We start from the raw sequence: 26,390 nt of genomic DNA on the forward strand, positions 1-26,390 counted from the left end.
ATATGCAAATTAGAGACAGTTTATAGATGCATTGAATATATTGGGAAAAACCTATTTATGGTCATTTGTACACACATTTTGCATAAAGAATAATGGCATATCAAATAATTTTGTTATATCTTTCATAACATAGTTTAGAATCATCTTTATATAACGCTTGGTTTAAAATAAATAAAAATTGATTTGTGATTAAAACAAAAAATCCTACTGTTTTTGAGATTTTCATGTGTATTATGTATTTATTATTATTATTATTATTATTATTATTATTATTATTATTATTATTATTATTTTAAACAGGACTTTTTAAAGTCCTGGTGTCCTCTACAGAGTACATAGCATAACATATGAATAAAATATAATTTTTCTAAAATTGTATTATTATTTTTATTTTCTTTTTTTCTTTTTTTTTTTTTTTGTTATGATCTATGGAATGATTATGACATGGAAAAAAAATCTAAATTATATAATTATATATATATATATATATATATATAAAAAAAATCTAAATTAACAAAACATATAATATATGAATTCTTTTTTCTATGAGAAATCACATGCATGTAAAGCTAGTTCACTCGCTGCTTATAAACTTGACTCAGAGAGCTGACAATATGGTTTCAATTATAGTGCACGCCACACCAGTGCGCGCCTGCAGTGCATGTTTGCATTTGCGCGTCTGCGTGCGTGTGTGAGTGTGTGACGTCACTCACACATCTCTCTCTCTCTCTGTCTCTCTCTCTCTCTCTCTCTCTCTCTCTCTCTCTCTGTGAGAGTGTTGCCGCGGAGTCTCAGTGCTGCAGTTGTTCTCTGAGTAACGGGACAGACGTGAATTATTCTAGCTCACATCCGCGCAACAGCGAGGAAATAAAATGAATATTTCAAACAGCCGTGGACTAAACAGCGCTAAACTACAATCGAGCCATCTCTCCTAACCAGACCTGTGTTTTTAGAGCTTTGTTCTTACTTTTTTGAGGAGTTACGAGTGAGTTTTGGAATAACTTTGTTGGATTTCACTGTCACTACTGCAAGTAAGTATCTAATGCCAAGGTTAAATATCTGAAAAAAATATGCATTTTCTCCATATAGTTAAACTTTTAATGTGAGGTAAACCACATAAATATATAAGCTCAGCAGATCATGCAAATTTCTGATCTCAGAGACAGTAACGCGTGGCAGTGTCCGACAGAAGAGGCAAAGGAACAGAAAAAAAAAAAAAGCATCATAATTCATTTCTAGCCTCTAACTGATGTAGTCTCTCCCATATGAGTTTAGTGATGCATAAGTTAAAGGATATAAATCAGACTCTTTCAAGGTTTGTCATTTTGTTTGTATGCATAGGTGCCACCCTATTCCCAAAAGGTGGCAAACGTCAGTGTTTGCCCCAATTTACACTAACACCTCCCCCACTTTTCCACATAGACTAAACTCTCACAAGAAGATGATAACGCGTACCTACCAAAAGGGGAATTGTTTCATACTGTGTTGTGTGTATAGTTACTGCTGTAACAACCTGTTCTGGTTTGTTGTAAATTTAGATTGATAGCAATCAAACATTCCTGGCCCTTCTGGCCGGCTCTCAAAAAACACGCCTTGAAATAATATATTCCAAACCAGAACAGACTCAGGTCAATGCACAGCAATCGTTTTATTCAATGCACAGCAATCGTTTTATTAAAGTCTTCTGATGCTGTTTAAATTCTGAAATGTGGCTCATTGTGCTGTTAGCAGTGTGTAAGGAGTAGGTGTGTTTGGTCCTGGTCTGAGTCCACTGTGGAGGATGAACCTGAAAATCATCCCAAGGGCAAATTTATTTTCATTTCATTAGACTGAGTCGTGATGTGGTCACCCTGTTATGTAGCTGTAGTAAGATTGCAAATGAAACCACAGTTAAGCTGCCTGATGACTGTTATACAGTATTACAGAAATCAAGTATATGCAATGTAATTCAGTTGTGTTAAACAAATAAGCTTTATAGTCACATTTATTTTCTAGATTTTTTTATTTATTTATTTATTTATTTATTTTTTTTGAACTTCTTTAAAAGTCAAAAGATTGAGCACACCTATTTTATTTATTTATTTTACACCACTTATTTTATATTATTTCTATATTCTGACAGGAATTGACAGGAATGTCATCAAAAGGAAATATGAGGATGATGTATTGACCAAAATAAAGCTGAATCTTATATTTGATCTTTCTGTTATACTATCAGTTGTATTTACAACTTTTCACTGATATTATTTGTTTGACGAAAACATTCAAGGCGGGCCTCACCTAACATTTACAATGCATGCATCACAAAAGTAAAGATACAGTGATTTTTTTTTTTAGCCTTCATTGTGCTTTTTTTAAAAATAGGTAGACTTAACAGATTTAGTGCCAAGGTTTTTGGTCGGCTGCTCTCGAGACAGAGACAGGAAAGCCTCCTCTTTACAGAAAACACCCATGGCTCCCATCACCTCGCAGGTCAGGACTGGTGCAGCTGTGCCGTGCCGCAGAGCTGGTTCCTGCCCTTCCTGCTGTGTGTCAGAGCTGCTGAAGGGAGATATCAAACTCCAAAATGTGTTCAGTGGCCTTCAATTTGCTGCAGTGGCGCTCTCTAAATAAATAGGTGGAATGGGCATGGCTGGGAGGTCCCGTGACTCCATAATGTTCATGGTGGTGCTCTATTGTGTGCTATTTTAATGGCCACCCAGTCAGCAGTATAAATACGACACAATTTTGATATATGTGATCTTTTGCGGTGTGTGGTTTGTTGCTTTGAATATGTGAGGAGATGCAGACATCAAAACAGTTTAGCTCAGCTACAGTATGAGGTTTCATTGATTTCTAAACTGTGTATTATCTTCGTAGGATAATGATTTGTTGTGGTGTTGGTGTCAAGCTGTTATCTTGAGATTGTTTTATGTCCTCGCTGGAGTTTACGGCGCCTAGTCTGGTTAGCTTCAAAGACAAACTCACAGTGTGAATTGTGGTTGGCTCTTGCAACTTTGTGATGACTTGCTTTGTTGTAGTAGTAGGGTGTATCACACGGAAATATGTCCAAGTTGTACTGTATTCAACCCAAAATGACAAGAAAAAAGGCCATACAAATTTTTTGTTTTCTTTGTTTTCTTTGTTTTGTCATGAAAAATTAGCACATTATTTCATTACAGTGTGTTCCGATGTTTAACGTTTTCATAAATAAATACATTTTCAAAAGTTATTCACTTTACTGCAATACAGTAGTTTTAACCATTTTCAAGCATAAATAAATAATGCATAAATACATACATGCATTCATAAATGCAATGTTTTTTTTTTTTTATTATTTGTTTTGTTTTGTTTTTTTATATTTTAAATCCAAGTTGTAATGGATACAACCCAAAATGAAAATTAAAAATAAATACATACATACATACATACATACATAAAAAAGCCCATAAGATTTTTAGTTATCATTTTTCTTTAGGTTTTTACATTATTAAATGAAAAATTATTAATTAATAAAAAATATTCCCAATGGTGATTCTCTTTACTGCAATACAGTAGTTTTAACCATTTTCTAACAAACAAACAAACAAACAAATAAATGAACAAACAAACAAATACTGTTATGCAATGTTTTTTTTTTTTTTTTTTTTTTTTTTTTATTCAGCATAAATTTAAAGTAGTGAAGTACATCAGTGAAATAAGAATATTTATTTTGATATAAATTTGTATTATAGTAATAAAAAAAATCCACATTGTTGTAGAGAATTATGACAGAGGAGGCCATGTTTATTTTTTTATGTAAATGACATTATAAAAAGCCTACTGTGGGTACCAAAAACAAATATATATAAACTAACTAGCTCTGTAATCTTTTTGTATTCTATCTGTTTTCTTTTCATTTATTATACAATTAACAAAAGCAAAAAAAAAAAAGACCTCTAACACTAGCTTGTGCTATTCTTTGTCTATTCTATCTGTTTTCTTTTTATTTATTATATCATTAAAAAAGCCGTTGCTATGTGTACTGCATTAGCTCGTGCTATTCTTTGTTGCAATGAGACTTGTTATAGCAGTTGCACATCTTCCATTGTCCTCATTTGTAAGTCGCTTTGGATAAAAGCGTCTGCTAAATGACTAAATGTAGATGTAATATATATATACACATACATACACATACATATATACACACACACACATATATATATACAATTTTTTTTTTTTTTTTTTGCATTAAAATACGTCTTATGTCTCACTTGGCATATAGTCGATACAAGATGTTAAGTCAAAACATATGGGTTTTAAAAAGTTAAAACTTGTGCAGTGTGCAGCCCATATGCATTTCAAGACACTCCCATACACAACTGTGACACAACTGTGAGCACAACAGGCTTCATGGAAAATGGGGAAACGTGGGTTTAATAGTTCAGACGAGTGCATGAAATCACCGTTTGGCTTCTTCCTCAAGTTTTCTTACACTGATGTCAGTGAATACTCATCTGCCATCATTTTAAAATAACATATCAAGTTCTTCATAAGAGATCACATCCGTTTTCATAGTGATATATGTCCAGCCTCTTGTGCCCATGTGTGTATGTGTATATATATATATTTATATATATGAACTATTTGGTTAACCAACTAAAAGCCTCTTCATATATTTAAGAATATTGGCCTAATTGTTACTGCCATGTTGTAATGCGCTCAGTAATGAGTCACAAATTAAAGACTGAAGACAGCCTAATAACATCACTTTGAAGTCAGGTCTGAAGTTGGGTGTTCGGCAGAACAGTGAATAACACAGGAAATCTCTCATCTCTTGCTGTTGTTTGGGGTGTCAAGAGAGAGTAGTTACTATAAGTTTTACCCTACTTGTAATATCCTTAAGAATGAAAATCGAGTAAACAATTTGGAAATATAAGGGTGAATCAGTTAAAAGAACCACGTCATGTGAGCTAAAAGTAACTAGATTACAATAACAAATGCAGCTGCTGAGGTGAATCACTAAGTTGATTTAGCAGTATGTGTCAGCTATAAACTGTCTTGTATTACTTTTTAACAACAGAATAAAACTCAACCAAACTAGTCTGTGCCAGGACTAGACATGTGCCGGTATTCGGTAATGCGATATATCGTGGTAATGAATATGCACAATATTGTTACTGTGGGCACTTCTGAATACCGTGAATAATTATATATTACAAATTATTCCGAATTTGTAATGCATTTTGAGAATACTATTCCCATCAACTGGTCACAATGCACAACACCGCTGTATGCTGCTTGAAAGCGTGTGCGCTCTGATGTAAACAAGCACGCATGAGAAGCACATGGGGGAACACCTCAGAGAAGCTCTGAATGAAAGCACATTCACTCTCTGACAGCAGATGGCGCTAAACTGAAAAAAAATGCAGCCGTTACCCTGGAAACCCCATAAATAAAGCAGCTGCACTACTTTCTAAAACGTATTTAAATTAGGGCTGTCAAATGATTAATCACGATTAATCACATCCAAAATAAAAGTTTTGTTTACATAATATATATGTGTACAGGGTATATTTATTATGTATATATAAATACACACACATAAATTATATATTTAGAAAATATTTACATGTATATACATTTATATATTTTATATTCTTATATTTTATATTATATATAAATATATTTAATATATAAACATAACATATTCTTCTTAAATATATACATGCATGTGTGTGTATTTATATATACATAATAAATATACACAGTATACACATATATTATGTAAACAAAACTTTTATTTTGGATGTGATTAATCGTGATTAATCATTTGACAGTCCTAATTTAAATAGATTTAAATAGCCATTCAGATTTGTGGATTTGCTATGATGTTCATCACACCACCAAATACTTATATATTTAGACATAATAGGCTATTTATTTTCAATCTTTCTTACATTTTAATCTGGACTACAACATGCCCTAGATATTGTTTGAAGTGTTTTGATTCTTTATTGTTCTGTCACACTTTACATTAGGGCTTTATTAGTTAACATAAACTGCCAATGAAAAATTCTTCTGAACATTCATTAATCTTAGGTATTTTAATATTTAATAACATGTTAAAATCGCAACTGTTGCAACTGTGATATTTAATGAGCTAACATGAACTAAGAGTTGTATTTTTTTTTTTTTTTTAACAAAGATTAATAACTTCTGTAGAAAAAGTAGCTATTGCTTATTGTGAATGTTAATGCGTAAAATAAATACTAATGAGTTCTTATTGTAAAGTGATACCTATGGGTCTTTATAGTTCTTTTGCACTTTAATCTGTGTAAAACTTTAAACTTTATATCTGTTTCTGTATTTTATCCGTGATTTGACTAAATAGCAGTTAACCAAGTGCTAATCAGTCATACTTTTCAAATTCAAATTTATGAAACTAAAAGAGTGTGTGTGCATGCAAGTGATGTATGTGTGTATGTATGTGTGAGGGTGAAAGAGAAGGAAAATAGTCCACATTAGGGACTGATTTAATAAACCTATATACTTAAAAAAAAAAAAAACTGAAAAGAAGAAGAAAAAGTAGACTATTGAAAGGGGTTCTTTATTAAACCATAAAATTACTATTTTGCAGTGTTATGGCAAGCTTTTACATCAGGGACAGCATGTTGGGACAGTTGCAACAAAGTGTGACAGCTGTGATAAAACTTGTTAACTTGACACAATATATTTGACATGTGCTAGTTATGCCTATTAGAAGCTAAAAAAAATGATATGGCTTTATGATGCTTTATGCAAACAGCTTAGAAAGTGACAAAAAAATCAGACCATACAAAATACTTTTTACCATGAGAATTATTGTATATTGTGTGTGTGTGTATATATATATATATATATATATATATATATATATATATATATACAACTGTACATTTCTCGTGCAACCCATTATATGGCTTCATACATCTCAAATGGATAATGCATATTGCAAGCCATATGGACTACTTTTTAGGGATGCATCAAAATGAAAATTCTTGGCTGAAGCCGAAGGCCGAACAAATTGAAACACTGGGCCGAAGGCCGAATACCGAATACCGAATACCGCACAAGTTTTTTCGAGGTTTTTTCTTCATGTATTTTGCCAACTTTTTTTTTTCACCATTGCATAAATTAAATAGCCAAAATGTGCTTTTTACTGTTTTGCCTTGCTTTTCAAAGAAAAAAAAAGAAAAAATCAATCAATTACAAAACAACAGTTTAAAAATATTTAACACTGAACATTTTTAACATTCTAACAGACACTATACCAATAAAGCACATTTTAACTTCAAATGAATACAATTAATAAGTTAGTAAAATAATATTTTTTGCCCATCAGACCCCATCGCGCATGTATTTTTTACAGTACAATTAAAAGCAGCCTTGCTGAGAAGAGATTTCTTTTAAAACTGAAAATATTACAGATCCTAATTTGAACACTATGTGTGAACGTTATAATAAATGTATTAACAGTGCTGTTGTAATGATTATTATCATTATTATTGTTTTAATTTTTCTTTTATTTTACAGACCAACAGAAAAATTACAATACTAACATTTATGAATGTTGGTAGAGTTCTTGCTTTTTTCTCAACTTTTATTTTGGCGGAAATGCACAGGAAGACCTCAGTGCTCCTTTTTGTTGACAACAGCAGATTTATAAGCGAGTCTCATTATTATTAATTTGTTATTATTATAAATGATTTGTAAAAATTCATAAAAATGTGTGGGCGACTGACTAGTAAGACTGTTTCAGCGCAGATTGATTTTTGTTAGTGTGTAGTTATGAATAGGGTTCCTGCAGCGCTGTCAGAATACATGCAATGCGTGCGTGTATTAGAAAACATAGCATTCTGCAGTTTATTTACTTATTGTTTAAAGCCATTTCACGATATCAGTCATCATATAGGAACCAGCAACAATCACCCCTTCCTCTTCTCATCAAATACATGCGGTGCAGTCCTAAACAGTCTCTCGCTGTCGATGCTTGTAATGATTTTTGCATCTTTCTCGCACAGTTTTGAATGCTTCCACACTGCGGACATGTTTGTTACATTATAAAGAGTGTGCTCCTCTCACTCTTACGTCACTGTTCGGTACAATTTATTCAGTCTTTTTCATTATTCAGCCATAATTATTATTTCATGGTGCCAAACATTCAGTGCATCAACACTACTTTTATGATACTTTATGCTGCTTTTCAGCATGTGGGTGGATATATGAATAATTCTGGATGAATTATTGCTTTAATAGAGATAGATGGATACTTAACAGGATTGGTTCTGAATACCGCAAACGTATAACCTTAAAACTGAACCCCTGTGACCCACTCTAAGCAAAAACTGAGCAAATTTATGTCAGGGGGCTGCCATTTGGAAACCACTTGTATCTAAAGACCGTGTACAGTGAAGGATAATCTGAAGAAATTAGTAGGAAGCCTAGACCACTGAGTAATGGAAAAAACCTGTAAAATCATCTTTTATCCTGTTTGCTTCATCCAACTGAGATTGCCAACTTTTAAACACTGAGTTTCATAATGATTTGAGCAGTCATCTTGCGGGAATCATTAGGTCTGATGATTGTTTTGTAAGACACTTCCAAGGAATATGAGAGCACCAGGTGCAAACACTTTTCAACCATGACATATTCAGGAAGATAGTGGCACCATGCACTGCAAAACATATTCTAGAAGGGGTTTCATTCACCAGAATGGCGTAAAACAATTTCCATGTCCAGAACTTACAATGATTGAACCATGAAGAGCCAAATGTAGATTTGGAGTTCATTTCTTGACTTTCTTGAGAACTGCAGGATCATATGCTTGAGTTGTGTGATATCTCACACAGTTAAATGCTTGCCAAAGACATTTCCATAGAAGTCAGTGTCAGTGTAGGTCAATTCATGATGTGTTTAATTTCTCTAGGTTCCAAAATTGTGTTTTTCATATATAGTTACATAACAGACCTGTTTGATTTTTTTTAGCTGAATGTACTCCAATCAGCAAGGTACCACAGCTGACCCATCTGGTTTTAGAAGTAGCACCAGAAATGGAATAATGGAGCTTTTTCCTTTTACAATAATGCACAACATATGGTGAAGAACTGAAAATGGTGGTTCTGATTTTGCCAGTATGATGGGTCTCCACAAAAGGATGTGAAAAGCAAACAAGGATGTAACAATAAAGAGTTAAGAAGAAACAGTTGTGTAGGACGTCCACAGCTCTTCCTTGCCCATGTGGAACTGTCTCTACAGACCCAGAGAGTACACTTTTTTGGCATGCCAACCACACTCTATTTATGTGGTTTCTTAACTTCAAGAGGGGCAGTTGCCTTCTTTGGATTGAAACCCTGTGGGCTTCATCTTTGTGGTGTAGCGTGCCATACAACTAACCAACTCCATGCCTCAGTTGTGTTGTGGAGTGCTGCCACCAAGAGATTTTACTTTGGTATTGCAGTAGTCAAGGGGTGTCCAGTCCCGTTCTTTGAGGGCCACCTTCATGCAAAGTTTAGCCCCATCCTGCTTCAACACACTTTATTGAGAGCTTCTAGTGAATCTGAAGACCTTGATTAGCTGGTTCAGATGAGTTTAATTAGGGTTGAGGCTAAACTCTGCAGGACTTTAGTTGTCCAGGAGCAAGGTTGGACACCTCTTCTTGGCACATAGGAGATACTCCAAGAGATGTTGCTTTAAGAAACCGATATACTCACGGTAAAGTTATTTTTCATTCTGCAATATAAGTTTGATTCAAACAGCAGTATACCTTTAGCAAACATCCCAATGCTGTATAAGAGCATTTAATAGATAAATATGTGTATACTGTATGTGCTGCATGCTTTCCTCTCAATCATTACATCTCCACTTTATACTGTGAATCAACTCTCAGGTGTGTTCATGTTTTACTCGGTCTGACCTCAACAGAAATGGGCTCAGAGCCGCACCTACCTATTACATAATCACCACGAACCAGTGGTAGTCTGAAGGTGTTTACCAGCCAGAATGAACTTTTCTGGAAACCTTCAAACTCACAAAATGAACTCCAAATGAACTTTGTTTTGGACTGATTTGAAATGCTGCCACACCAGTTCATCCGTCCGTTTTGCCTGAAGTATATTGGGGGCTTTATGCTGAAGAACGGCTCTGCAGTTGCAGTTGTCTCTGCTGCAAACTAGACCTTATAGTGGTTCATTTTCCATTTCCATTTTTTGCTCACTTCTGAACAATGTTGTTAGGGTACTACAAACTAAATGTCCATTTAGCAAGTTGGTTGGCTTCAGGTTTAAGTATAATAAGCCGGTTAGTGCAAGACATCTAGCTTATGTTTTCCCACTTACCTTTTCTTGTATTCTAGAGAAAGATTCAAGGCCACCTAACATCAAGTGCCAAACGAACATCTCAAGCCAATAATGGAAAACTAATGGAAATGAGTTCTCAGCAAACTTCAAAACCATTTCTCAGCAGTCGATTGACACTTTTGTGGTTTAAAGACACTAACCCCTTACGTTAGTTGAGTTTTGTTTTTTTTTTTTTGGATCTGTAGACTGAGGATGCTTCCAAAGAACCAAAGCTGGTTGTGGGTGGTGATGATAGATCAGTGAACACATTCAACAAAGCAGGTCCATACTGATTTTGTGTCATTTATGCAGTCCATCTGTAATTTTGTAGTCTCTGCCTGAGGCTGTTTGTAATCATTGTAATACTAAAATACATTTGAAATCAATTATTGTAAATTTTACACGAGTCGCTTTCCAGAAAGGGTATCTGTTTTCATAGGCTAAGGCTGTCAGAGAATGCCCTTTAAGTGTGCTCTGACTCAAATATTTTGAGGCGTGTATAGACCTAAGGGTGGTAGACACAGCAGGTAAATGAAACCATTAGCACATCTGCAACCAGGTCCAAGTTGAACCTGAGGTCCAAGTCAATGGCGAGAGGACATGCCAAAACAGGTCCTATGACACTTGTTTTCGAACAGGGTTTAGCCCCAAAGACCAAGCAAGGTTGTAATGTTCAGACATAACTTCCTCTAGAAACTCAGGAATGTCTAACAGGTATATTCTGTAGTAGACGTAGAATTATGGTTTCTAACAAGTATGTAATGGAAATTGATATAATTATATCTGAATTTTCAAGCAATGTAGCCTATGGGACGTTATTTTTTGTAAAAATGTAAAAAAGTTTGTGAACATGAATCCACCACTACTTTACCTGAGTTCTTCATTCTTCCTGGATTGTTAAAAGCTTGCAGATGCCTACCTAATTATGGGCATAAATTAGCACCATTCTGCTCTGAATCACATTGGAGTATTGCCTATGCACCAATGTGAACAATTTATTCTTTGTAGCAATCCAGTTTCATTGCTTTTTTGACAGGATGGGTGCAGAACAATGCCTGCATTGTATTTTCAGACAGGCAGGGGACCAATACTGAAATGGATTGAGGCTGAAGCTGTTGCTCGTTCCTTAACCTCATTCTCTGAAAGTTTGCCTGCACAGAACTTATATTGCTTATAATGGTACTTTATATTGTTGATTATGAGCAGGGTCTGGTTGATTTTCTGGAAAGGTGTTAGCCTCTTTTCAAAACAGCAATAACAGCAAAAATGGCATTATAGCATGAAGTGAAATATTTTAGAGAAAATCTAATTTGGAAGAATCAATTGGCAAATAAAATAGTGCAATATAATTTATATATACTCCCTAAAGTGTTTATTATCACAAAATGTTTCCTAGAGTAACGGTCATGCCATGTGGTTTTAGCAGGAGACGCTGTGAAGCTACAATGTTATCAAGTGCACTCAGCCAAGGCTTTTCTGGAATTTCCTTTCCACCATCTTTATCCATTGAGGATGGTTACTACAATAATGCTGAAGCTGTGGATTTGAGCATAGAAAAAGGAAGTTCACAAACATCTGTGCACAGATCGCTCTTGTTCATTGCCTTTAGTTAAGAGAGATCAGAGGCCTGGGGCTATATGATAAAACACATTGACACACAATGACAGGATCTGTCTGTCTGTATCCCAGCACTATGGACCAGTGTGTGGTGATGATAGGTTCAGAAGTACAATAACTGTGGAAAGGTCATCCACTCTCACTTGGCATTTGAATTCTAAACAGTTGATAGCATGCTGAGCCTGAGATAGCTGAATGTGAGCAGAAAAAAAGAAGAAGTGTGTTTTGAAGTTTTATTAATAGCTAAAAGAAACTGTTGTACTGAAAATGGTTCAACTTCATTTATTGATTGTTTTATTTATTTATTGTAGACAGGTTTTCAAACATATTTTACTGTTATGATTCTTTACTGATACTTGAATGGTGCTTTGGCATGATTTTTGAAGATTGAAATCTTCAGGTCCTAATTCATTTTAATTGCTGGGAAAAGAGCAACCACTAGACTACTCTAAATTTCTGCTTTGTTAAATGATGAAAACATTTCCAAAATTATTTTTTTTATATAACTTTATCACAATTATTCTTAATATATTGAAAAACAATGAAACCCAAGTAATTATTTTCATACACATGCTAAGGGTTAAATTATCTTGCAGTACCCAAATGAGGCCTATTTCCTGTGCTGGGTGTTTGGGGAGGAAGAATCTGCCAATTCAGTCTAACACTTATGTGTTTAATAACTAGTTTTGAGAGTAGGAAAGCCATTCTACAGACAACCATTGTGCCTGTTTGTGTGTTTATGAAAGTAGTCCCTTTTAATGTGTTTAGTGTGCCTTTCCTGGTCAATGTTATGAGGTAACATGCTAATAAAACAAAGCCAGATGGAAATTGCGTGCTATAAAGTCAATATTTTATGCCTGTGAAACATCTCACTGGGTTCTAGGACATACTTTGCAGCTAAATGATAATCTGTCTTGTTGTTCACAATAGAGACATTGTGGTTACACTTTATTTTACAGTCTGTACACTTACCTGTACTCATGGTGTACTTACCTAAGAAAGTACTAGATAATATTAGGTAACTACATGGGTAAAGATTAGGTTATGGGGTAGATTCAGATTTATTACTTAGTTATTACCCAGATATTGCATTTACTATAACAAGTGCATGCATTTTAAATGCCTGTGTGCTTGGTCACAAAACATACAGCAACATATTATTTCAGCATAATCCAGTTATTGTGTCTATGGCTCTAAAATCAACTGGCGTCCATTCATGTGTGTGACAATCTACTTTGTATACAGTCAATATCAAATTACAATCCATAAATTATGCAAAACCTTAAGCCATGTGTGCCTTTCATTAGACTTCATGCAATATTGAAACTCTGACACATTTTTTTATCTTTTTCAGAAAGATAACCTTTCAGGATGGATGACGGACAATGCTACTACAATGAAACCATAGCCTTTTTTTACAATCGTAGTCAGAAGTACCTGGCCACAGAATGGAACGCCGTAAGCAAGCTAGTGATGGGACTTGGGATTACAGTATGTATTTTTATTATGCTAGCTAACTTGCTTGTGATGGTGGCCATCTACATCAACCGCCGATTTCATTTTCCAATCTATTATCTAATGGCTAACCTTGCAGCCGCTGACTTCTTTGCGGGACTTGCCTATTTCTACTTGATGTTTAACACAGGACCCAATACGAGAAGGCTAACGGTCAGCACATGGCTGCTTCGCCAAGGCCTCATCGATACGAGCCTAACAGCCTCAGTTGCCAACTTGTTAGCTATAGCCATTGAGCGCCACATAACCGTGTTTCGCATGCAGCTCCATACCCGAATGAGCAATCGACGAGTAGTTGTAGTTATCGTCATCATCTGGACCATGTCTATCATCATGGGCGCCATTCCTAGCGCGGGCTGGAACTGCATCTGTGCTATAGATACTTGCTCCAACATGGCTCCCCTATACAGCAACTCCTACTTGGGCTTCTGGGCGATCTTCAACTTGGTGACCTTTGTGGTGATGGTTGTTCTATATGCCCACATATTTATGTATGTACGTCAGCGAACCATGAGGATGTCTCGGCACAGCTCGGGTCAACGGAGGAACCGGGACACTATGATGAGCTTGCTGAAAACGGTCGTGATTGTATTGGGTAAGTTCTCCTTTGATGATTCATTAGTTAAGTCTTTTGGCCTTTGAGGGTCGACGTTTTGAAGAGTTTAGCTCCAACTTTCTCCAGCACATTTGTCTGGAAGTTTACAGTAATCCTAAAGACCTGGAGTAGCTGGTTCAGTTTAAGATTTTAGATAAACTCTGTAGGGTATAGTGAGGCTGCAGGAGTAGGATTGGACACCCCTACTCTAGCAGAGTAGTTCCCAATCTTGGTCCTGGAGCCCCCAGGTCATCAGGTCATTAGTAGAGACAGAAATGGGTTTGACAGACAAATGGAATTTTCCACTGCATGGTACGGTACGGCTGGATACGGTTCACTTTTGGGTGGTTTTCCACTGGGTACAGTACCTGGTACCTGGTCCTTTTTTAGTACCACCTCGGTTGAGGTTCCAAGTGAACCGTACCATTACCAAAACGTGACGTGTAAACTCTGCTGATCACGGATTGGCCGGAGAGAATCGTTACTACCTGCGTCACTGAACATGCAACACAAACACAAAAGAACCGCTAGATTGAAATCAGCACAGCCAACGAAGGATCGAACGCAACTGTTTTGAACGAGCACACCTTTTTTTAACAATCAAAAAGTTTTGTTGTCTGTTGCGGAAGTACAGACAATCCTCTTGTTGATAGCAAAGGAGTGGATCCAGTGAGAGCTTGATGGGGTGATGGGGAATGAAAAAATTTTTTTAGGAGTCATGTCAGTAGAGGCGGCGCAACTATAACGACATGTGAATAATCCTGCCCACTCTAAAGTGATACTAAACTGCAGTGGAAACACAAACGGTGCCGAGCTGAGCCGTGCTGTACCGTACTGAATTGTGCCGAACCAAGTCGTACCACACAGTGGAAAAGTGCCAGGAACATAGTTGAGAACCAACCCTGGGTAGCCAACCCTGCACCTGGAGGGCCACTATCCTGCAGACTTAAGTTCCAGCCTGCTTCACAACACACTTGGCTATTGTTTTCAAGTAATCCTGAACCCCTTAATTAGCTGGTTTAGTGTTCGATTTGGTTTGGTGCTAAACTCTGCAGGATGGAAGACTTCAGGGTTGGACACCCATGATATAAATGTCCTCAAAGCTAAAAGACAAAACACTAAAATAAACTAAACTGTAATTCTGATGTTGTTGGGTATAAATACAAAATAACTTTTCATTATTTTGGGGCAAGCTAATATTTGAGTCATTTGTTTCATGTGTTCGTATCTGAAATAATGTGTCCAAAAAAGTGTTAATTTTGTTAACGAAAACTATGACAAAAAACAGTTTGTTGACAAGCTTTTTTACCTTGACTAAAATGAGACAATGATGAGAAGACAATAAGGTCAATAAATGATATCGGTGATTATATCAACATGCAATATCGTTGATGATAAAAGACGAGACTAAAATATATTTTTCTTTAAAGGGTAACTAAACCCTAAACCAACTTTTTTTAGATAATGATCTATAAGAATGGGGCTTTATTAGTGCTGTTCATTGATTTGAGGAACTTTTTTGACATTTGATTATAAAGTGTTTTAATTCTACAATATATGGTGTAAAAACGTCTGAGTGCTGCCCTCTTCAGGTTGAACGGTGGCTACTGCAGTTGATTTTTCACGTTGGTACGTGATGTAATCGGTGGTAGGTGACGTAAGCAGTTTCCAGCTCACCACGCCCTTGGAACGAGCTACCATGCCCTTGGCAGTATAAAACCATCTTGTTCCGGCAAATCACTGTAGCAAGTCAGATGCCGATCGCGATGCGGGAGTTAAAACCGCAGTTTGAGCCAGTGGCTCGAATTGATATAGCTCAGGCCCTGGCCCTGTGTCCACAGACACATCAACATCCTCCACTTCAGGTGAAGGTGGGGAAGAAAAGTCCTCTACTTCAAATGAACGCTCTGTTGCAAAGCTACTTGTGTCACTACAGTCACTCTCCATTTTTGCGACTCTGACAGCAGCTGTCAATTAATCTGTTACTGCGGGTCTCAGGTTCACGCCCAACCTGCTTAGCCCCGCCCTCGGTTCGTCCCCTGTATCTCCGCTGTGCTCTGCCAACTTTTCAGCATTTTTCAAATATTGCCAGTGGGTGGAATCAGGCTCTGACCAGGAGTTTAGTTACACTTTAAATAAATCTAAACCAAAATCTTTTTTTTATTTTATCAAAAAATAATAGGTTTGTTGGGTTCTTTTTATGTACAGGTGTTTACCTATTAGTCATGTCACATATTGTGTTTTGCCTACTGTATGGTAGGTAAGTTACAAATTTGGACACATGGATGGTATATGACATGTCCAGTTTGCGTCAATTCTCACACTATTCCACTTGCAGATTATATCTACATAAAAATTACATCATATCCTTTATTACGATGGTGCAATCATAAGCAGATGGTTTCAAACCACAATGACTTGTTCAACAAACAAACTGTCCTCACTCATTTGTAATATTATTTGAAAATGGTGGGAAACCTCATGAAGGTCAATTCTCTTGACTATCAAATGTTTAAAAAAAAAAAGAAGTGATCATTAATCGTGTTTTGGTCTACCACGAGTATCTACATTGTAGATATGAGCATCGTGGAGCCAAATTGCACATGTTCTCTGGGAATCTATCCTTTAATGATGTCACTGTGACATAGAGGATTTGCTTTGGGGATCAATTTGTTCTCTCCAATTTCTGTTCACACTCATTGCCGTTTTGGCGAGATTCCATGTGTTCGCTTCCTGTCAAAGTCCTTCAATGCTAGTATACATTTATGCACCAGGATTTAAGTTGTGGTTCAAACTACCAAAAGCTTATACATATATGAGCAGCTTTACCTAAATGCTACGTAATATTTACCCTTCATTCGATTGTGCCAATTTCAAGTCAACAAACAATGTAGCCCTTGAGTAGTCTACAGCTGAGGGCCCGTCATAGTGGTCTTGCGGCCAGTTCCACTGTTTGCCTTGCACTGCATCAGTGTCATGCTTCGCCAGCTCCTCCAGTGAAGCCTGGCCTGGAAAAAAAGGAACCCAGTCACAGTGCAGCATCCCGCTGCACAAGCACTGCGCAGGAAACAGTACTGTTGTTGTTTGGAGCGGGCAGAGCTTGTCTTCAACCTCTGGAGAGAATGGAGAGCAAGGGGTCTGGATGAAAGCACAGTTTGTAGACTGAGATCAGCCTGGAGATTACAGATGTATAACTATTAATACCATAGCAATTACAGTGTGTAATTAATGTTTAAATAATGTAATCCTTCAAATTATATTACAGTACTAAAATGAGACCAGAAATAGATATATTTTTTTAAAAAAATATGAGTGTTGCATTTACCAAAGAACTTTTATTATGATGTATTACTTTGACTAATCTAACTGGCTCTGCATCTGTTATGTTGATATTATCACATTTACATTTAGTCATCTAGCAGAGACTTTTATCCAAAGCGGCATACAAATGAGGACAATAGCTATATTATAGTATTAATGCTCATGAACATTTGCACTGGCCATCTTTGGTTTATTCTGATCAGCATTTCACAGCTTCCACCTAAAATATATTGAAGCAAACTTATGCAGCAGGAAGTGGTTAGGAAGTGTTAAAATGCAGATGTCATATGTGTTTTAACAAGGTTATTTCAGTACTTGTTGGACATCAGCATATTATTTCACTGCTCCATCTGCATGAGAGTATATTGCATTTCCAAAATTATCTTTTGTGCACTGCTTGTTTAATTATAAATCACTTGGCAACACTGATGTCCACTGTCACGTCAGAAATTCAGGTCTCCATGTACTATCCACCAAAAAGAACTTTCCAGGAAACCATGAGACACTGTATCTCCTCGAACTGTTCCAAATTACATCCACAATGAAATCAGTTCTGTGGCCTCTCAAAGGCATGACTCATCCATTGTTGAGAATTACTCAAGGGTGTATGAAGTATATTTGAATAACATAGTTACAGTGATGATGAAATCATTGGGACCGTTTCTGCTCCTCAAGAAAACGAGAATCAGGACTCATGTGATGTAAAGCAGCAGGGTGTTTCATTCAGAATACATTTTGCCAGTGTTGGCTTTTTATTTATCTGCTTTCTTGCCTTTTCAGCATTAATGGATCACATGACAAACTCAGATATGCTTGCATGGCATACATTTAAAAGTCTTTATTTTTTTTAAAGTCAAGTTTAAAATAAAATAAAACACTCAACCTCAACCAAACACATTTACTTTATATTAGTGAATACAATATAATATAAGTTTTATCTTTTAGGAAAAACACACATTTAATAGGGATTATGTAAAGATTTCATTAAGAAGATTTTCATACACTTTAATGTGTAAATATCCGGTTAGAAATCTGGTCTGTTTGCCGAATCCCAGGAAAGTCATAGGAAAAGCTGTTTGAACGAGGAAGGCTGAACAAATGAACATGCATTTGCCAAATCCTTCAGTCCCAAATCTGCTGTTAACTATGCAAAGCATGCACTAAGCACTTCCACAGGTGTTGCCGTCTCACTGAGTTCCCATCAACCTCCTGCTAATGCTGCATATTTTTGGCCACAAACATTTGGCCATGTGTTGTCAGGTTTACCCAAAAAAGATAGCACTTGTTTTGCAAAGATAACTTTTACTGGTGGGTGGTTAATGTTGATAGACACTGATTATCTTTGCAGTCTGTGTTAAAGATGACATGATGTTTGTTGAGAGAACTTATCTTAGATGAGTCAAGGTTTGTCATGTGAACCATGATGTGTTGTTGGAAGCAGCAAAATGATAATGGCTGTAAAATTACTACACAACTCAATATAATTGCTGACTAGTTGCCCAAATAACAATTCTATTGTTATTTTTCTCACAAACCATGGAAGATAAAAGTTATTATTACTTGTGGTTTAGTAACTCTTCAAGGGTTTGTTTCCCGTACAACTGGTTGCTTAACTGTAGTAATTTTGCTGCACATACATCACTCAAACCACACTGATTCAACAGCAGAACTGTTGATAATGACATTGCCACACAGCTGAAGTAAGAACTTCCGCTAATTAATAATTGTAAGTAACAAACATGACACCTGGGGACTACTTTGCTTTTTTAGTTCTGTCATACGTGTGTGTGTGTGTGTGTGTGTGTGTGTGTGTGTGTGTGTGTGTGTGTGTGTGTGTGTATGTGTGGTGTGTGTGTGTGTGTGTGTGTGTGTGTGTGTGTGTACAGTACTCTGTGTCTATACTATGCTACTTTGTACAACAACTCTCTCTCTATATATATATATATATATATATATATATATATATGATCTATTTACATGCACATCACACAAGCAAGAAACTCTGCTTCAAACTATAATGACAGAACTTGTGATGACCACAATGCCTTTTGGAAAACTTTAACAATGCTTTTTGGAAACACGCCCCTGAATGTTTAGAGATGAATGACATCAATAAATAAAGTTTATTAGACATTTTGAATGAAAGGACGAGTTTATAAAAAGTTTTACTATGCTCATGAATTGGACTATATTGGTCATGCTGAATGCTTGTTTTTTGTGTGCAGCCAGTGAAAACAACACAATCACTTTTTATTTATCTATTTATTTATTTGATTTACTTTATGGTTCCTGGGTCTTTTAAATAATTGCATTCAATTCAGACTACAAGTTCACAAGAAGAGAAATACTGCATAATTAAATTTTCTGTAATTATTATGATTTTTTTTCACAAGCTACTTTGACTTTTTATTGAGATATATATATATATATATATATTTGAATATATAACTTTCGTGTCCCATCAATCCCCTACAAAGAGCCAGTGATAGCTTTTATTTTTGCAGTAATGGGGTCATTCACACACTAAGTCTAGAACTTATTTTAACTTGAGCACAGCTGCCTTTATATAACATTGTGTCATGCACGAGATGCCACAAAAGATGTGAAATGCAAGTTCAACACATCAGTTGAGAACATCTTTACATAGAAAACCAAAAGCAGTGACGTGGAATGGAAAACACCTTCTGTATGAATGGCTCCTTACTCTAGACTTTTTCAGCACCTTCGAACACACTAAATAATAAATAGAAGTCATTATCATGTTATTTCTTTTAGGGAAAGCTGTTCCAAAAAGTGTGCTAATTTATTGGCAAAAACAATATATCGCTTGACTTCCACTTTCCAAAACAATCAAGGGATGTGTTTCTCTATATGGCCAATTCCTTGCTGGAGTCAAGGAAAGCGATAAAGTACTTCCTAGACAAACCCAACATTGACACAACTTGGCAAAGTTATTTTGCCTCTGAACCTGAATCTCTTGCAGTGTTCGTCTGAACACCCCAGTCATTGTGGCTGATGGTGTTAATAAGCATTTGCGGAAGTAATAAATTGAAATCCTGCTCTAAGACGAAGCAAAACTTTGAGCAGCTGCCAATTTATTCAGCTTCAGAGTGGAAAAGAGCTTTAATGAAGGGTGGGGAAAGTCTATATGGACTTATTTGTACCTAATCAATATCCTCATGTAGTTATGACATTAAAAATTAAGGGTCAAATATCATAGCATTACTAAACAAACAATACATCTTTGGTGCTTTGACTGCTGTTTAGAATCACATCAGTCCCAACTTGTTCAGTTTTAGTAAAGGTACTGTAAAGTATGAAATAATTCAGTTCATCCACACCCATGCAGTAATGCATTTTAAGTAATCTGAGTTACGTAATCAGATTACTTTTTTTTTTCAAGTAACAAGTAAAGTAACCCATTACCTTTAAATTTACAACAAAATATCTGAGTTACTTTTTCAGATACGTAATGCAAGTTACTTTGTTTTCCCATTTATTGACTAACAGCTTACCTTTCCTCAAGTTGAGAGAAATTGGGAGTGATGTGCAAAGACAGAGGTATTTATTTTAGCCTTAGGCTTATTAATTCCACTTTTGGTGTGAAAGGGCCTTTACAGTTGCCAAAAATATACATTTTGGGTTTTCTGTTATTTAAAACAAATAAGCAAGCCCAGCCCATGGGTGACAAAAAGTAATCCAAAAGTAATTTACTGCAAGTAACTAAGTAATGTAATCAGTTACTTTTCCATGGAGTAACGCGCTATTGTAATGCATTACTTTAAAAAAGTTACTTTTCCCAACACTGCACCCATGGAATTGGCTTTCTTTGTGTTTCTGTAGAGCACTGTGAGGAATCCTTACCCCAAATCCATAGTTATCCATTAAACTAATTGCTATTACATGAGACGCAGATTATGGATAAAGTACATTTAATAATTTCATCTAGTTGTAAGCGGATATGTGTGTGGAGATATCATGTCATGATAATGCAACTTATAGATCACTCAAATTGGCTAAATTAAATCAGAATTGTGTTTTGGTGGATGAAAATCCCATTGAACCAATGTCAGATTTCATCCTAAATTAGATGACATAAATATTAGTTAATAAAATCGAGTAAAATGTGTCTGAGAGAGCATGACATCAGCAGGACAACTGTACTGTAGGTTCTGAGCTGTTTGTGTAAAGGAAGCTCTCAACACTGCTTCGTTCTCACAGCTGAACCCACAGTGAAGTGCTTGTGATGGAAACCATCTTCATGTCTAGTATATTTTTATTTAAAGATTCATAATTCTTAAAAAACAATGAATCTGTAGTGGCATCAAGTTTTTCAAGTAAAACAAATACACAGGACGTTTTATCTTTATGGTGGACACTACAATTTTGTTAGAATCTCTGACTTCAAACGTAGTCTTCAATTCCCCTCGCTCACGCCTCTGGGTTTGTTCAGAGAGAGCAAAACATGTGGCAAAGCCTTGCTGGAAACAGCCTGGAGTTTATCTAACTGCTGAGAGTCTCCACATAACTTTCTAGTGATGTAAACCATTCAAGAGCAGCTGCGTTCGACTAAAGGAAGAGCAGTGCTCTTGCAAATGTATTTCTGTCTAGCAAAATAGCAACTGTGGCCAAAATGTTATTTTTCAGTAAACATTTTTTGGTTGTGTTGTGTTGGGTTGGATTCATAAGAAAAAGTAAGTTTGGCACAAAGAAAATACACTGTAAAGATTTTTTATTATTATTATTTTAAGCACGGGATGCATCCCTGCCCATCTCTTAGTAATGGAAAAGCCAGATAACCACTGCCTTATATGATGAGATGCAGGCTCTGTTTCAAAACTTTGAGCACTGCCTATATAGGAAACTACCTTCTTCTGAAGAAAACCATGAAATGCCGTCCTTACACAAAGTATATACACTGAAAATACAACTTTGAAAAAATGTACACTCAGAAAGTATATTATTAGTGTATTTCAAATAAACGACAAGTAGCACATTAAATTAACCATGAACTTTTGATGTAGAAACACTGAAATGGTATTTTCTTGTAAAACATAATCCTGTAATCATTTACAGTTTCTATACATATATGTAAGTGCTGTTAAATGATGGATTAACTGAATCCAATATATATTTATCAGTGCTTTAAATGATTAATCGCCTCCAAAATACAAGTTTTTGTTTACATAATATGTGTTTTTTTTGTTATGTGTGGATTTATGTATTTTTTTGATTTATGTATATATAAATACACACATACAGTACAAATTTTGAAAAATATTTTATTTATATATAAATATATTTAATATATATATAAAACTAAAAAAATTTTTCTTAAATATATACATGCATGTGTGTCTATTTATATACAGTATATGTAATAAATATACATCAGCACACACACATATATTACAGTATGTAAACACAAACTTTTATTTTGGACACGACTAATCATTTACAGCATTAATATATATATATATATATATATATATATATATATATATATATATATATATATATTAGGGCTGGGCAAGTTAACACGTCATTATCGCGTTAGCGCATTAATTATTTAATGCAGACAATTATTTTGTTGCGCATTAATGCAGTTTATTATTATTATTATTACTATTATTATTTTGAAAGCCCATTGCTCACTGGGTCTGAATACACATTCAGACAAACCATGGGTCACAGGAGGGGTGGGATGTTGATCAGTACTGGCTTGGGATGGGTGTCATAACGCGTCTCCACCAATGAGAGCATTTGGGGTGGGCCCACAATGAACGCTCACGATAAAATTATGTAGGCTAAGCATCAACATTCACAAACCACTGTTCACTGTTATTTTAACAGAAAAGAATGCAACGAGCTCATAATCATGGCTTCATAAGTGGTAAATAGGAAGTTTCCGATAGCACTTGAAGGGAGTAGAGAAGCGCTCTCGCTCAGCACAGTGGAGTGCATCGTTTTGTTAACTTTGTGGTTTATTATTTTGAGCCGTTTGGGACAATATATTGCTTTGCAGATCTATCACTTTTGCCGCTCAGAAATGTTCACACAATCATGCAGCATGTATTATAAGTTCCGGCGTGGTTAGCGCTCACACTCACTGATCTATATATAACTGAACCGCGCTCTGGTCCACCTCTTCCGACAGAGCGCGGCACGGAGCGATCACATTAGTCAAACGAACTGGGCTTTGGGTGTCAGACACACTCAGGCATGGTTAAGATTGCCTAATGTGAGCACACCCTTATTCTCCTGCATCCTGCACACACAACTCCCCGCCCGCACCCGTACTCGCCCATCAAGTGTTGTCCCGCGCTGCACTCTGCTGCGTTGGGTCCCGCGATCGTGCAGGTCTCTACTCAGAAGGCAGCTGTTATAATGTTATGATCGAGGGTCTGGATTCTTAGCATAACTTGTTTTTCTATAACAAACTATAAAATATTTTCTATAAAAAAAGTTAATGCCCTGGCAGTGACAAGTTGATTATATTAATGTTTAAGTTGAGATTTACAATAAATATTTTAACTACTACTAGGATATATAAAAGGAATACTGCGGTAAAAAAAACATGAAAAGAAAATAAACCACTTATTTGTTTAAAGTGTTGGCAAACAAAATGTTATTTGGTTCATATAGCAGTACTTTTAAATGAAAAAAGCGCACAATACACTACTTTTGAATTCATTATTGAATTCTGTGCATAAGAATGTGATTAATCGTGATTAATTATTGTATTCTTTGCCCAGCACTAATGTGTGTGTATATATATATATATATATATATATATATCTATATATATATATATATATATATATATAGTGTATATATATATATATATATATTTAGGAGACCTTACTTGGAATTGTTTACACAATTTGCCTAACAATTAACTAAGTATACTTGTAAGTTTTCTTTAGGTCCATGTGAACTTAACATCATACCTAAAGTTTGATACTCATGTCTTATTTTTGCATTCTAACTGTTTAGTTCTTGCGCAAGTATTAAATTCCTATACTTGAAATATACTTCAACTGTTCTAAGAGTAGACCTGCATTTATGCCAAAGATTTATCTATTACTTAAATTTATCCTAGGGCTGTTGAATGCTTGAATCTAATTGGTTATAGAAAATGTTGAATACTCCAAAACTAAGGAAGATATTTGGGTGCAGTGAGGAACTGATGTAGACTGTGACTGTGCTTCTTTTAAACCTGTTAAATCGGTACAGAAAAACACCTTTCGGTTTCCTGAAATACTCATGAGTCGCATCCATTTTCTCTTGTTTTTCAGGTGCTTTCATTGTGTGCTGGACGCCCGGTTTGGTGATTCTCCTGCTGGATGTGGTCTGCTCCAACTGCAATGTCCTGACCTATGAGAAATTCTTCCTTCTTTTAGCAGAATTCAACTCTGCCATGAATCCTATCATATACTCCTACCGGGACAAGGAGATGAGTGTCACATTCAAACAGATCCTGTGCTGTCAGCGCCAGGAGAATGTGAACGGCACAGCAGAGGGTTCGGACCGGTCTGCGTCCTCCATCAACCACACGGTCCTGGGCGGCGCGCACCATAATGACCATTCAGTGGTGTGAGGTTCAACACGGGATGGGATCTACTGAGCATAAGTGAGAAGAGACTGTGAAAAGGGCGTTTTTTTATCAGCAAAAGACTTGTGGTTATGAAGTTTTCTGTGCTTTTTCTGTCTTTATAAAGTTTTGACATGATATTGAACTATTTAAAGGCTAATGTGGATTTAAATAGCCAGTTTAACACAAATTGTATTTGTTCCCAAAATACCTTAAGTATGGAAAAGTTGGATTAGTCTTTTGGCTAGATGTAATTTTTTGCCAGATTGTTGTAAATCGAGAAGTTTTTTTTGTGTGTGTTGTACAGTGGGTGTTGAAGTGAAGGACGTAGTGAAGTGTCCAGTGAATCTGTCTGTCAGTTTGCACTAGAAAGAAAAGTGTGCATGTAAGGGACCACTGGGAAATCATTTTGATGAACTATGTGAAGTACTTGATTGTTTGCTTGTTGTTTTTGGTTTCTTTTTTTCTTTCTGGTGTTTTTTTTGTTTTTGTTTTTTGCACTGCACTGCACTGCAGGTTCATCCCTATGATACCAAGCTGCCACCAAATTGAACAGCTAAAAAAAGACAACACCATTCAAATGTTTTTTTTTTTTTTTTTTTTTTTTTTATGCTCACCAAAATCAGCATTAATTTTAAGCAATAATGTTAATGAAATTGGGAAATTTGGTGAAACTGTGATGCACCATCACACAAAAAGTAAGGTTGATAAAAGCAAAGAGAGAGAAATAAATCCGTTATACTTTATTCAGCAAAGATGCTGACATTTATAATGAAACAACAGATTTCTGTTTTTTAAAATAAATCTTGTTCTTTTTAATTTTTTTGTAAAAAAAATAATTTTCACAAAAATATTAAGCAGTAAAGGTTTATGAAAACATCATTTTCAGCATTTATAATAATATAATAAACATAATTAATAACTGAGTCCCAACAATAATTAATAACAGCAAATCAGCATATTAGAATGATTTCTGAAGGATCATGTGACATTGAAGACACTGAAAAATTCAACTTTGCATTACAGGAATAAATTACATTTTAAAATATATTAAAATAGAAAACTCTTATTTTAGATTCTAATAATATTTCATAATATTTCAGTTTTTGCTGTATTTTTGATCCTATACATCCAACATTGGTGAGCATAAACTGTGAAAAGTGTATATATATATTGCAAGGCAATTGTTTCAAAGCAAAGTTTATGGGTTCCAAAAAGGTTTAGAATGTAGATGAATGCTTGGATTTGAATTTCTCATGACAAGGACCATAAAATATTGATGTAAAGCTGGGTAAATTTATATATCTTTTTCCTGACACACACACACACACACAGACACACACACACACACACACACACACACACACACACACACACACACACACACACACACACACACACACACACACATTAA

General features: G+C 35.5%; 1 protein-coding gene across 1 annotated transcript; it reads left to right on the plus strand.

The window, feature by feature from the left end:
* The first annotated feature begins 776 nt into the window (after positions 1-776).
* On the plus strand, positions 777-25,789 carry lpar1 (lysophosphatidic acid receptor 1). Its single transcript, XM_042732159.1, has 3 exons — positions 777-1,031; positions 13,306-14,061; positions 24,681-25,789. Exons 2-3 carry the CDS (start codon positions 13,323-13,325, stop codon positions 24,980-24,982), a joined length of 1,041 nt encoding a protein of 346 aa, XP_042588093.1. The 5' UTR covers positions 777-1,031; positions 13,306-13,322; the 3' UTR covers positions 24,983-25,789.
* The last annotated feature ends 601 nt before the right edge of the window (positions 25,790-26,390 follow it).

Source organism: Cyprinus carpio, chromosome B10 (assembly GCF_018340385.1).
Source record: "Cyprinus carpio isolate SPL01 chromosome B10, ASM1834038v1, whole genome shotgun sequence".
Lineage (NCBI taxonomy): Eukaryota > Metazoa > Chordata > Actinopteri > Cypriniformes > Cyprinidae > Cyprinus > Cyprinus carpio.